Raw genomic sequence first — 13,922 nt, forward strand, 5'->3', positions numbered from 1 at the left:
AAAGCGAAGCATTTGATTATAAAAATTAAATGGTGGTTGTGATTTTAAAAACACTGCAGGATGTCATGTCACTTTCATTGATTGAAAATGACATGTAGGTCAACCTGAAACAAGTAAATTATTCAACTATAATTGTGTGGTCATGATGGCAGAAAGTGTACAATCAAACCTGGCCACAGAGAGAGTGATTTGCAATCTAAAAGCCCTGTTTGTAATAATCAGAAGCGGCAAATGATAACTAGATTCTAGAGAATCCTGTCCGAAAAAACCCCAGAGATGTGATTGTGGTTGGGTGCTATTATGCACAGGCATTAATTAGATAGCTCTGAAATGCATCAAGAAACAATGCTTGCATGCCTTTTCCTTTTTTTTGTTTTTTGTTTTTTCTTACACAATTATGTATAAAATAGTACATTCTCTGTAATCTCTTTGGCGTTGTCGCTGTCTGGAACAAGTTTCTTTCTCTAGTGTTTCTCTTGGTGCTTCAGTGCAGCTTTTGCCTGAATAAACTGTATTCTGCTTAGCATTTATAACCGTTGTTTCTATACTTTTTGTTGCATTTGCAGTGGTGTGTTGAGTGTGGAGTATGGAGCTATTATTGTTGCAAAACTATTTACAAATGTGCGTGGAGATTTGGGTAACTGTATTTCAATCCATGCGTGTGTAATCAGATTTGTAAATGTGTAAAAAAAAAATTACAAATCTATATTCAGATTTGTAAATATGTAGACAAATCTGTAAATGCGTATATATATCTGTATTTAAGCAGACAAATCTGTAGATGCATCAATATTTACAACTTTTGCTACACATCTGCTGTGGCAGAGATCTGCAAATGCGTGTCGTGATTTGTGTGTGTGTGAGGAGAAATTTGTCTGTGTGCCTCAGTAGCTATGCCCACTTCTGTCTGGGAAAGCCTCAAGGGCATAAGTAACAGTAGGTTAGTCAGTAAGGCCCAAGAAAAAATAGTCAGTGAGGCCCCAGAAACAAGGCCAATTAAATTCAGTGCTCCATATCGCTATTTTCCTGATTTCATAGGTGGTAGGTGAAAAAATGTAGACAGCTCAGCAATGTCATGCTACTGCCGACTGGTGGTATGTAGGCTGTATAGCTTCTGAGACACATAGACAAATCTCTCCTCACGCACACACATTACTGGCAGATTTCAGCCACAGCAGAGGTATAGCAAAAGTTGTGTTAAAAGACAGCCAATTAAAATTCCCATCTGAGTAGTAACGGATGAATCGTCTGTACTTTCAGCTCATGGAGAAAATACTTAGACTTCTCATACATTAATATGTATATCTGCATTTACATATTTGTCCACACATTTTCAGATCATAATTACAGATTTGTCTACATGTTTACAAATTTCAATACATTTGCAAAACTGAATACAAAATTTTACACATTTACAAATCTGTTTAGGCACACACAGATTCTGAGCACACATTTGCAGATTCCTGTACATATTCACAAATCTCAGTACATATTTACAGAATATTTTACGCATTTACAAACCTGGACTACACACACGGATTGAGATGGCTGCACCGTGTTTGAAAGCTTTGTGAGTAAAAGCTGTTAGACATTTGTCATAAATCAAAAAATCATATCAGCTCAATATAGCTGATACCAATCAGTTAAAAAATGACTTGATCAAGCCGATACTGATCTTTTCGATTGGATCGAGAAATCCCCAGTTTGTACTTTTGTAAACTTTCAGTCTGGCAGCAGGGTAAGGGGAGGGATTCTCCAGAAGATAGATGTAAACATCGCCAAACTGGAGCTCTGGCAAGGGTGTTTTCAGGTCAAGTTATCAAGTCCCCAAATCTTCTAGTTTGTTCATGTATCTTTGGTTTTCTTTTGAGAGGTGATCTAAATATTTGTCAACCTGACAAATGTAAAAAGTTATTGAAAAATTGTATGATGTAGACCCCCAATCCAAACTTTTAATACTTTAAAAAAAATTAGACTTTAGTAACTGGGGTCATGGGGTGTGGAGGTGTAGTCTGAAAAGCTAGTGACTTTGCACATCCTGTCCTCCTTTCCAAGACGGAAGTGTTTTCTTTAAATAACGTGCAATGTGTGCGTTTGCACACACACACAAGTGCTGGCCTTGCCAAATGTCATCTTAGGTAGGTACCAACACCAGCTGTATATCACTCCAGTGTGTTGGTATTTGACTCAATTTAACTGTTTAAAGGGTGGGCTTTTTCTTCCTGTTTCTCAACCAAAGCATGAGTCATCCTTATTTCCGCTCAATCATCTCTCACTATTTGTCACATCCCACTGATCTTCCTTTTTCCCCCTCTTTCTCTGTCTCACTATTTTTCTTCATTAGGACCAGTTCCTCAGGGCAACTCCAGTATCCGGAGGTGTCGGGGAGTTCCTGATGAGAAAGATGGGCTGGAAGACTGGAGAGGGCCTAGGAAGGAACCGCGAGGGCACCGTGGAGCCAATAATAATTGACTTCAAGGTTGACCGCAAAGGTCTGAGGCCACAGAATACTGGACCAAAAGCCTAGTGATACAGATTATGATAATGAGTGGCCATTTGGCTGTCTTAGCTCATCTAGACCTGTCTCAGTGTCTGTTGGGAAAAGGGAATGGCAGAGCAGAAGTAAGTTTTCTAGGTTTTGAATGTGGCTATGAAAAAAAGCTCTTGAAGAGCCTCTCATCCTTTGAGCTTGAAATGCTATAGTTGCATCTACTTAAATTTAATTCTGGTGGTGGAATTTGAAGAATCTATACCCCACCCGCCAATTCATACTTTGCACGTGGCGTCACAACTACTAGCTGACGGGCAAGAACATCGTTCTCCAGCAACGAAACCCAGTAAACTAATCAAGGATCTTGCCAGGACGTCGCCAGTTTTACTATACAAAAGTATATATATCATATGTACGTGATTTGATATGATATGATGAGAAGAAGAATACATGTTACAGTACACACGTTACTGTTGAACTGTGTCTACTTACTTACTTACAGTTACTTTGCATACATACTATCGTACAGTTATTACTACTACATTAACGTTACAACCTAACAGATTGCTAATAGGATTATAGGCATTTCGCTGCCCCAGCTGCTCTTGTCTTTTGTCTGATGCTATGTGGAGTGGATAAGCAGGTAGGCTAGAATGTTTGACATCCTGCTAGCCATATATGATACAGCCTAGTTGGCATAAGGTTTTTTTTTTAAACTAACGTTACTTATCAAGCTGTCATTCGCCGGCAGGCAGGGTGTACATATTCAGATGAAGACTTCATCACACGACGGAACAGATGTCACTTTGTGTATAGCTACAAACATGCAAACATTAGCAAACGTTAGCTGGTAACGTTAGCTAGCTAACTAGTAACACTCATGTTTGCTTTGATTATGAAGTTATTCCTGTTTTTCACCTCCCATACGACAGCGTTGTTAACCCATCCACTCTTGAAAAAAAGATAGCTATCCGTACTTTTGTAAGCTTTCAGTTTTTGTGCGGTGTAAGGTGACAGATGTGTAAATATATATGTTTCTTGCCCGCCAGGTAACCATGGTAATCACGTGACTGCAAAGTATGAATAAGAACACACTTCATTTACTTTCAAAATACAGTTTTCCACTCAGTGAAGATCTTCAATGTGAAATTTCCACTCACTACTATGAGACTGCAAAATACTGGTTCACAGTAGTACCCTCAGTTCATGTCCAAACTCTTTCTCGAACTCCAGAAAATCCGGAAATGTACTTACTACCTGTTACCGAACCGGACCCCTCTATTATTTGAAAACAGGGACTCAGACACATGCAGAAACATGCAGGAGACACAGACCTGATAACACTGATTTCACAGCTAATTGGTAATAACAAGTTAACGTTAATTTAAGTAGGCCTATTTCAGCTGCCCGCCAATGGCAGCTGAGCTCATTTATTGAATTTGCCAACATACTCGCATTTGGCGTTTGGGTGATGACAAGGATTTTTTTATGTGTTTCAGGACTGGTTGCTGAAGGAGAGAAGCCACAGAAGCAGACAGGGGGACTAGTGGTAACCAAGGATCTAATGGGTAACAGATACACAGCAAACACAGTCACAGCATGTACAATGAAAATAAACCTGAATATTTTCCTGCAAAAATTCTGTAGCTTTAAGCTTTAGCCTCACATTTACTCCATATTAAGAGATTAATTCCTGACACTGGCATCAATTGGATCAGAAAGGTCCTCTGTTAGGAAAGTCATTATTGGTAACATCTACTCAGGTGGAACAATTGTAAACTGAATGTAATGGTCATACCGTCACAATACAGAGAAATATCACTCTAATTCTGAAGGAAATTAAAACGCTTCATTCATTGGTCTGCCTCTAACGTGGTCAGTCGACTGAAATCAACAAACAGCTGATGTAGGTGTTGTTTTTCTCAAGATGTGTGAAAACTGAGTGGAAGGAAGTAGAGATGATGTGTTTCTCCTGGGTGGCGATCTCTCTGAACATGTGCCAGTCTTTGCACTAGGCAGGAGAAGCAGGAACACGGTGTGATAGACCAAAAGGGGGAATGGGGAGGGCTTTGTGGCAGCCAGGAATATTTGTGTCAACATGGTCCAGTTTATTTGTTTCCCTGGTGGGGATGTGGACATACTCGTGGAATTTAGGTAAAACGGCTGTGAAATTTTTTCTGACTGCATTTGAAAACCAAGTATCACTGATGTACAAACACAGAATCTGTGTCCTCCTGTCTTGCTGGAATCTTGTGTTCAGTCAGCAAGGAACATGCGCCGCCTAATTGAGTTCAGTAGCTTTATCTGGGATGTTGTGGTGCAAGTCTCTGATTTCCCGGTGCTGACCTAGCTTGAGTCTTATTTCATCCATTTTATTATATTGCAACTGTACATTAGCTAGGTGTAGGCTGTGTATTGGAATAGCCTTAGGTCCAAGCTGGGTTAACTTAGCTCTTATCCTGGCTCTCTTTCTTCTGTCTGGAGCGATTGCACTGCTTGCATCTGTCTGTTCTGGCTGGGTGATTGGGAGATTCCATGTGCAGTGATCATCTCAATGTCTCCTGACGTTGATGGGTGTATTTCTCACATGAGTAATCATAAGTAATACCAGCTTCACTAATAATAACAAATTAAAACAAAATTCTAGCAAAGTTGTCACCATGGTAATATTATGGGGACTAACATCATTACTCATGAATACAGTTGGGCTCATTGAATCAACATTAGTCTCAGCTTTCCAGTCAGCCAAATTGACAATACCAATATGGTTCTGGTTACATATAAATATAGATATATACACATACATATGCATATGTGTATACACATACATGTATTTCCCCTTACTTTTCCCTTTTTTCTGTGTATGTGTAGATACTAAGATCAATGTGTTTTCAGATTATGATTGGTAGACAGGCAAGATGAATAACTTATTGAATAGAATCTGATTTGTAAGAAATTAATGAAAAATTACCACATGGAGTGTTAAGGCCTGTGTATTAGCAGGAATATGACGATTCAGTGCGTTTCATAATACAATTCAATATATTATAATATACACAGATTAGCCATAACATTATGACCACCTGGGAATCTTGTCTGACACCTTTCAATTAGAGCCAGCATTAACATTTTCAGCAATTTGAGCTACAGTAGCACGTCTGTTAGATTGGACCACACAGGCCAGCTTTCACTTCCAATTTGCATCATTGAGCCTGTAGCCGGTTCTCTTCCATCCTTGGACCACTGGTTTTTGAGTAGAAAAAGTTAATGAAAAGTAAAAGAAAAAAATGTCAGTGGAGAGGTGCTTGTTCGGATCAGTAGTCTATCAGCTGGGGCCCTCCATCTTGGGTGTTACATCTGTGTCACATTTGCATCCACAGTGGCATCCTGTCCTCTGTCTCTGCAGCCTTACTGGAAGCCTTATTCAACAACTCTAAAGCTTCTGTCGGTTTCCTGTGTGTACCTTTTGTAAGCAATCTGAATCCAGTATGGGCATAGCAGACTCCACCACCATCAATTAAAACAAATGTATAGAGTGATTAGTGCTGGGTTGGTATGACCAAAAATGTGTACCACTGTATTTTTTAAGATTCTGGCAGTTTCATAGTACATCTTGATTGATAATGGCTTATTCTACTGGAGTACATAGAATATAAAAAACATTTTGATGTCATCATGTATATACTGAAAGCTTTAATTACTACAGGGTTTTCACAAAAAAACAGAACAGTTGCACAATAGCAGAATGTAAAAAATTTTTATTGTCTGAACTGCAACAAACTTAAAAATGTGCCAACAACTTAAACATTGCTTCCTTTTTAGAACAAGATATTTCAAGATAGTTGTATAAACACTACAGACTGAAATTAAATACTCAAATTGTCATAAGTTGTTGTGTGCTGTGGTGTTTTGCCCTGTTAACAGTTAACCTGACAGTTAGTTGTGGGTTATTAATTGTTGTGTTGTAATTATTTGTAATAAGGGTATGCAGTTTAGGCTCATGCTCACAAGGCTCCCTTCTGCATGCAGTAGTAGTGCTCCTCTCACCAAACCCAATACTGCTGTCTATTGAAGAGTTATAGCAATTGTTTCAGCTAGAGGTATATGGAAATTGCATATCATACAGGTAATTAAAACCAGTTTTGCTATTAATTTGAAATATTTGACACAAGAAAATGAACAAAGGTGCATTTTGTTTACTTCCTGTGGCAAATATGCAACCTGTGACGACCTGAGCAGTCAAACCAAACCATCAGCTAAAACTGAATAAGAATGGATAGAAACTGGGTGGACTGCTGGAGACACCTCATATAATAAAAGGAATAAATCTAACAATAGATTGGGATTGGGAGTTTATCATAGAGATCATTTCTGCAGGCTGCTAATCTAATCTAGAACATTTTATAACCAGATTCCAAATTTACTGCCTCAAAAGAGAGCAGTGGGGGGGTTAAACTTTAAATCAATTGCTACTGCTGTTTAGTACACTGTTCATTTTGTAAAATTCTTGCTTTCAAATTCAGCTTCTTCAGATAGTCCTTGGCTCTGTTCATATTTGTGTGCCCTTTTATCAATATGTAGGGAAGCACCCGGTGTCTGCTCTCATCGAGTTGTGCAACAAGAGACGGATAATGCAGCCAGACTTTGTCATGGTTCATCACAGTGGTCCTGACCATCGCAAGAATTTCCTGTTCAAGGTGGGTCACCCTTTTCATGAGATTTTTGCATGTTCGACCTTTGAGGTTTTCACACACTTCTAAAAGCTGACGCATCTTATCTGAGTTCTATGATATCAGATCTGAAGAAATTCTCAAATCTTAAATTTAGTTTAACCTTACTTTCTTCCTTCATCTGACAACAAGATTAAGAGTTAACAGTCATTTGCTGAGGCACAGCATTGCTTTGAGCTGATGTTGCATGATAACACAATTACAAAAACAATGCTAACATGGTAATGCTAAGCAGATAAAATGTTTATCATGTTCAACATTTTAGGTTAGTGTGGTAGTATGCTAACATTTTTAATTTGTACAAAACACACAGAAAGAACAGTTAAGGCTGATGTACATCTAATTAGTTTTGAGGTTTTGGTCATAAACAGAGGTATTGACATACAAAAGACCTTTGATTCTCTGCCCAAACCTGCTGACGTAGGTTGGGCTCAAAAATAATTTCCTTTTTAATACATATATATTTAATATTTTATTAATAATGCATGTAGCTGTAATTAATGAGTGCATTTGTGATGATATATTATACTCTGATGCAGCGTTCTTATGTGAGTGAGCCTGCTTTTCTGTATCTGCGGCCTGTGGGACAACTAGACATAAAACAATGTGATACAGAGGTGCTTTATTTGCATATAGTAGAGACAACAGAAAGTATCCATTGACCCCCATCCAACAGCCTCTGTGTAAATCTGAGGACCTGACCACCTGACTTCACACACAAAATACTACAAATGACCAGCATTTTCCAAATGCTGTGAATGTATTTGAAGTCATCTTGATTTAACTCAGATCAGGCTCTTTTTATAATGCCCCATATCACCCCTAAATGCTGTGGGATACACACACTTATGATTGAAAACTCAACACAGTTCACATTGCCAACAGTTTCAAAACAGCAACAGTGAGAAAAAGTTTTTTTTAAATGAATGAATGAGTTTTGCTTCCCACCCCTATTCCAAAGTCGGCTTTCATTGCAATGCTGTTGTTATTTATTGTATCCTTTGATGGTTAAATTATGACATTTAATCATCCATATGTTTTGTCGTCTCCAGGTCACAGTGAATGGTGTGGACTACCAACCACAAACAGCTAGTCCCAATAAGAAACATGCCAAGGCCATGGCAGCTACAGTTGCCCTGCAGGCTCTGGGAGAGGTAATATTAAAAATAATAGAAGCAGTTGTTTCTCGAACACCAACAAAGAGGGAATATATTTTTTGTGTCTGCTTGACCATGGGTCAGGTCCATAAGAGCTAGCATTAAAATACATACATACACAGAAAATAAGTACATTGAATACTTCTCAATGATATCTCCGTATAGCCATGAATAACATTTACAACAAGGCAGCAGGTCTCTGGGAGTACAACTGTATGTGTGAAAAAGTCTTACGTACAAAGCCTTGTGTGGCTCCAAAGTGAGCTGCTTCAAATCTGATAAATTGCCTCAGGTGATGTCATTTGAGTCAGCATCTGTTGGGTCTGAAGACTACAAGTTTGTCGTCTAGGGATGTGGAGTTAGAAAGAAGTGGATTTTGTTGCCCATTCCTCACCTCTGCTTCAGGCTACAGTCTCTAGGCTACATTGTCAGTTATTAGCTAAACACACCAAAATATCTCACAGAACTGATGGCAGTAAAGTTGCATTGCAGGTAATCTAGGCGCCAGGTTATATCTAGGAAGAATCTAAAGAATATAAAAGACAATGCATCTTTGTTTCTGCTGCATCAATTTGCATCGTGTCCATGAAAAATCAGTTGTTATTTCAGACTTTTACACACATAGAAGACTCACATGACGCAAAGCATCTTTTGTTTCTATGACAACTAGCAGCCATGAGGTGTCATGTCATTAGCCCTGGCATACCTGCATATATAGCAGAGTAAAACTTTGATATTTTGATATTTTTTATCTCTTTTGTTTAGATATGTTTAAAAATCGAACATAAAATGTGGCTCATGAGAATTTTGCTTTACCTTTTAGGAAGTAGTAAAATTCAGAAATGCACAATTAATAAGCAATGAAATGTACATCACGTGGCACCCTTTGACCCTCTTTGGAAACTGCTGCTGGCTCTTAGTATGTTATATTTTGAAAATAAAAAATAAAAGTAATTCCAACCTGGTTGACTTTTATTCAAGATAATATTATTTAAACCGTGATAAAAAGATGAATCAATAACACAATAAATATGAACTGTCTGTTCTGTCCTAATGCTGAGTTATTAATCTCCATCAGTAATGTCATTGTGTTACTTACTGTCTGTTACACTACCTGCTCAAACTGTTGACGTAACAACAGAAGCCAACTAACTATGACTCTTTTTTTTTTTTTTAAATCTGAAAAAGCTGTAGTGTACTTTTCAAGCACTTAAAAACTATTAAGTCGTTTAGTATACATCCTAAGGCTTTACACAGATTTTTTTATTGCTTATCATTTTCAGCCTGGTGTACATTTTTAAAATCTGCTAGTTGTAAAATACTAGATAGATTATATGCCTGTTTATATTATATAGAAATATATAAATGTGTTTTATTTTGTTCCTAGGTTCCTGTTGATGGACCAGGACTCTATACTGGCCCTGTCTTCACTGCTGCTTCTACTGGCCCCCTGTTCTCTACATAGACATACACACAATAGTGGTACTAACATATTCTGCATATTTCAACTGTTTGCCTATATTCTCACTTCAGTTGGGGGAAAATGACAGAAAGGGTCTTTCAGTCCTATAAAATAACTGGCCCATGGTTTCTACGCTGGTGGTTTATTTATAAACAAAGAAATGAATAAATTATCTAGGTACACAACAGTGAGAAACATGAAGACCAGTCAGGCTTCAGATGACACAGAGTATCTTTGTATTGATGCTACTTGTGAACGATTTTATGCCCACACTTTTTTTCACTTTGTTCATGACAGGGTGACAAAAATATTTTTAAAAAGATATTGAGAAGTTCCCATCGTATTAAATGTGGTTGGCATGTATGTATGTATGATACTGTATGTATGATGATATGTATGATCTAGTAGCATTTCAGCCTGATACATATTAGCTGACCAATACATAAGTCTAACCCTAGACAAGACATGAGTTTCTCTGAAATGGATTTGTTGGTCAAAGCAAAGCAGAGCTAAGCTGGGCTGTTAAATGAAAAGTTAATATGTAAATTAATGTGTCTTGTTGTTTAGCAACTTTTCTGTTGTTCTTGATAGTAAACTTTATGGAACTAACCTTCTAAAATGTGTAAACAGAAATAAAGATTATATTTATTTAATGTGGTAGAGGAAGCCACATTATGTTTCTTGGTAACAATGCCTGTTGAATGTGATTTAAGCTTCTTAAGTGTGTCACCAAAGTCCTGTTTATAAGACTAGGGAGGGTGCTGACAGCCATTTCTGCCCTCCAGTACACACAGGAGTTGAGGTAGCTGTTTCTTTTCTCACCTGTTAAGAGTCTCACAGGGAGGTAAAAAAACGCATGCAAGCAGCCTAACTAACCAGGAAGAGTTACTTTTGCAATGACACCCTTTCATCATCTTCCCATATTCAATCACTTGTCAGATGTGTTTGTTACTGCACCTTGGCAAGCCAGGGGCACTACTGCTTAGCACTAAAAATGGGTATCTGCTGTGGTTGGCAAGTACTTTTTCTCTGCATCACGCAGTCCGGAGCTTGTGGAAATGTTGTGTTGCGTTGGTGATAGTGAAGTTTAATAGACCCTTTAGTGCTTCAACTGCTATGAGCTGCTATTTATGCGAGTTGACAATAACTCCATATAAATAAGGTCTAGAAAGGTTAGAACCTATTTTCTGATAGAGAGTTAGTGGGGGGTTCGAACGCACTGCACTCATTTTCTTAGCAGTTGTTAGACCAGAAAGTACTATACTTTTCTGATATGTAGGGAATTTGAGCAAAAAGATGTAATTCAAAATCAAAACTGGTATGATATGATGATGATATGGTACTTTCTCTGAAATAAAAACTCTTCATCTGGAAGCAACATTCTGCCAGAATTGGAATGGAATTTTCAGCCATTTTTTCGCGTTGTATTTGAACCAACTCCTCCTAGGGAATTTATTGGATCCACTTCAATATTGGTTAGTATAGTCAAAAAACATTGCTGAATAAAAGTTGTGCTATTTGTGACATATTGTCAAAGGGCGTGTCTGTGGCGTGCCATCAAAGTTGGCCATTTTTAATTGAATGAAAAGTCACTGTTGCATTTCCAGCAATTTCAGGGTTTTTATTTTAACAAACTCCTCGTAGTGAATTTATCAGAACAACTCCAAATTTGGTGAGCACAATCTAAACACCTCCAGAATTTAAAGTTGTGCTCCTCATAAATATTCATTGAACGGCGTGTCCGTGGTATGCCTTAAAAAATCTGCCTTGACATGACAATGGAAACACTACCGGTACTGCTAAGTGCCAATATTCAGTCGCCGTCATAGCGTCATCTACTGGCAACAGGAAGTAAGCCTTGTGTGGCGATTGTGATGTGATTTCTGTGAAATTTGTGACTTGGTGTTGTCAAGATGTACTGGTGCGGGACCCGACGGCAGCACACCCCGATGTGCACCGAGTGCCAGGGCCGATCATCACTGCTTGCAGTTTAAATTAATCTGTCTCTGTCACTCTCTGTGTGATTTGGTGCCATACAAATAAAATTGAATTCGAAAAATGTGCTAGAAGTATTAAAAGAACATAAGACGCACATGACATTAATTATTATCTCATGAAATAGAGCTTTCAAGATATTATCCCATTCCATGTCCAGCCAAAGGTTTTTGTGTTTTGTCTGATGGGAACATTATATAAGAGGCGTCAGTAAAATATTAGTATAAGGTGGATGCCACACCTTTAGATCTGCTTTTTATAACAATCAACTTCAACAAAAGTGGATGCATTGGCAGAGAGTGTTGCCATGGTACACCATGTAACTGAAGAGCTGCCCCAAGCTGTAAATAGAAGAAAAGGGCTGTCTGGCAGGTTGAAGCTGTTGTTAATGCCCTAAAAGGAATGTAACCCATCTGTATCATAGATATACTATTTACACCCCTCTTTCGCCACTGAGAGGAGATGACATGTCTTCCCCAAATCAAAAGACCTTTGTTATTGAAGATTGGGGAATGGAGATACTATCTGCAGGAAACTCTACAGAACTTTGTTATTGACCACCGGACTCAGAGGAGTTGAGTTATAATCAGCTCAAATCATTATTGACATAGCCTGCAAGATATATTCACAAAAAGAACATCTGATGGAAGACCAAGGACGCACCATTGCTTCTTATAGTGTGTGCCATGAAACTGTCACTTGAGGGTCAAACCATGAGACTAAAGAGAGAGTGAGCGTGAAAGGACGCTAAATGTTCAAATTGAGTCTTTCGCAGGGAGATAAGCACTTCCTTCGTTCAGTGTTTCTAGTTCAGAAACATTCAGTTTAATTACTTTGTGTGAACTTTCTTGTCTAATTTGACTTAAAGATACCAAATGTGCAGACTCAGGTTTTTACAATAAATAAGCACTTTCTTTGTTCCTGCTGTCATTCTCTAACAGAAGGTATCATAATAAAGTTTGTACCTTAAAAACATTAACAGTTGAATACACATGATAGTTAACAAGGTCTGTGGTATCACATCTCACATATTGACTTTATAGTCTAATTTGACACAAAATTATGATAATAAGCCTCTTTCAGTGAGATAAAAAAAGAGTGTGGTAAATAATATTCATCCACCTGATGAGTTGAAATTCATGGGCAACGTCCACAAATGATGGATGAAGGTGAGGTAATCAAGGTAGCTCGCTTGCTAACTGTGGCTGAGGTGTACAAAATGTTTGTCTTTTTGGATGAAGAAAGAGATACATTTCCCACACATAGGAACTGTATGTCTCAGGGAACAGAATGCAAAAAGAGACTAAATCAGTAGAGCTGTATGTGACAAACCTGCGCGTCAAGAAGCTATCCTGTAACTTTGGCACACTGTGCAACTCCATGATAAGAGATAAGATAATAGATGAGACAGATCACATAGTCACAAAATGCAGCACACTCCTCACTTTCTGAACAAAATGGATCCCCAGACCTCTCCCCTCCTTTACACTAAGTGGGTACTAACTATTAGTGTATCTGGCAATGTACCCTCATATCTAGGCATTGAAAAAATGTTGCTAAGGAGCTTAGCTCAATTTCCATAAAACGGTTCGGATAGAACCAGTCTTTTTTCTTCTTCGGGCCAGCTCTCTGTACCTCCTGGACAGAGGACTTTAATGTGTAAATTAATTCTTCTTGTGAGGCTATGTATTCTGAGGCAATGTTACACCTCAGTGCTTCTTTAAAGGGTAAAAACAACCTCTTCTATAATATTTTGTTCCTTGATTATATTGCTGGTGATCTTTTGTCCGCAGAAAGGACTGTTTTATTTTTTTTTCTCTTTCTTTCCTTTGACATGGTACTAATATAAGCAAGAATGTATATAATGTAATTAGTGTGCCTGAAAAGCAGACTACTATTATTGCTCATACTAATTATTATTCTTCTGTGTCGTTTTTCAGTCGACTACTCCTCCCACAGTTTTGGTTGCACACACACAAAAAAGGTATCAAAATGTGCGGCTCGGCTGGGAGATTAGTGCTATGACTTTTCTAAGCGTTTCACCAAACAGTTTGCAGATAAAGGGTTAGCAAATGTCACTCTACAGA

The 13,922-nt window shown here is 38.1% G+C and overlaps 1 protein-coding gene across 4 annotated transcripts in view; it reads left to right on the plus strand.

Moving 5' to 3' along the window:
• LOC127378627 (protein SON) overlaps positions 1-10,531 on the plus strand; it is a 48,221-nt gene extending 37,690 nt beyond the window's left edge. For all 4 annotated transcript variants that reach the window (XM_051427679.1, XM_051427680.1, XM_051427682.1 and 1 more), the window contains 5 exons: positions 2,345-2,492; positions 3,991-4,059; positions 7,073-7,188; positions 8,274-8,375; positions 9,766-10,531. In XM_051427679.1, coding sequence (XP_051283639.1) covers positions 2,345-2,492; positions 3,991-4,059; positions 7,073-7,188; positions 8,274-8,375; positions 9,766-9,843 — 513 coding nt within the window. In that variant the 3' untranslated portion in view covers positions 9,844-10,531. The remainder of the gene's footprint in view (positions 1-2,344; positions 2,493-3,990; positions 4,060-7,072; positions 7,189-8,273; positions 8,376-9,765) is intronic.
• The last annotated feature ends 3,391 nt before the right edge of the window (positions 10,532-13,922 follow it).

This window comes from Dicentrarchus labrax, unplaced genomic scaffold, assembly GCF_905237075.1.
Source record: "Dicentrarchus labrax unplaced genomic scaffold, dlabrax2021, whole genome shotgun sequence".
NCBI lineage: Eukaryota > Metazoa > Chordata > Actinopteri > Moronidae > Dicentrarchus > Dicentrarchus labrax.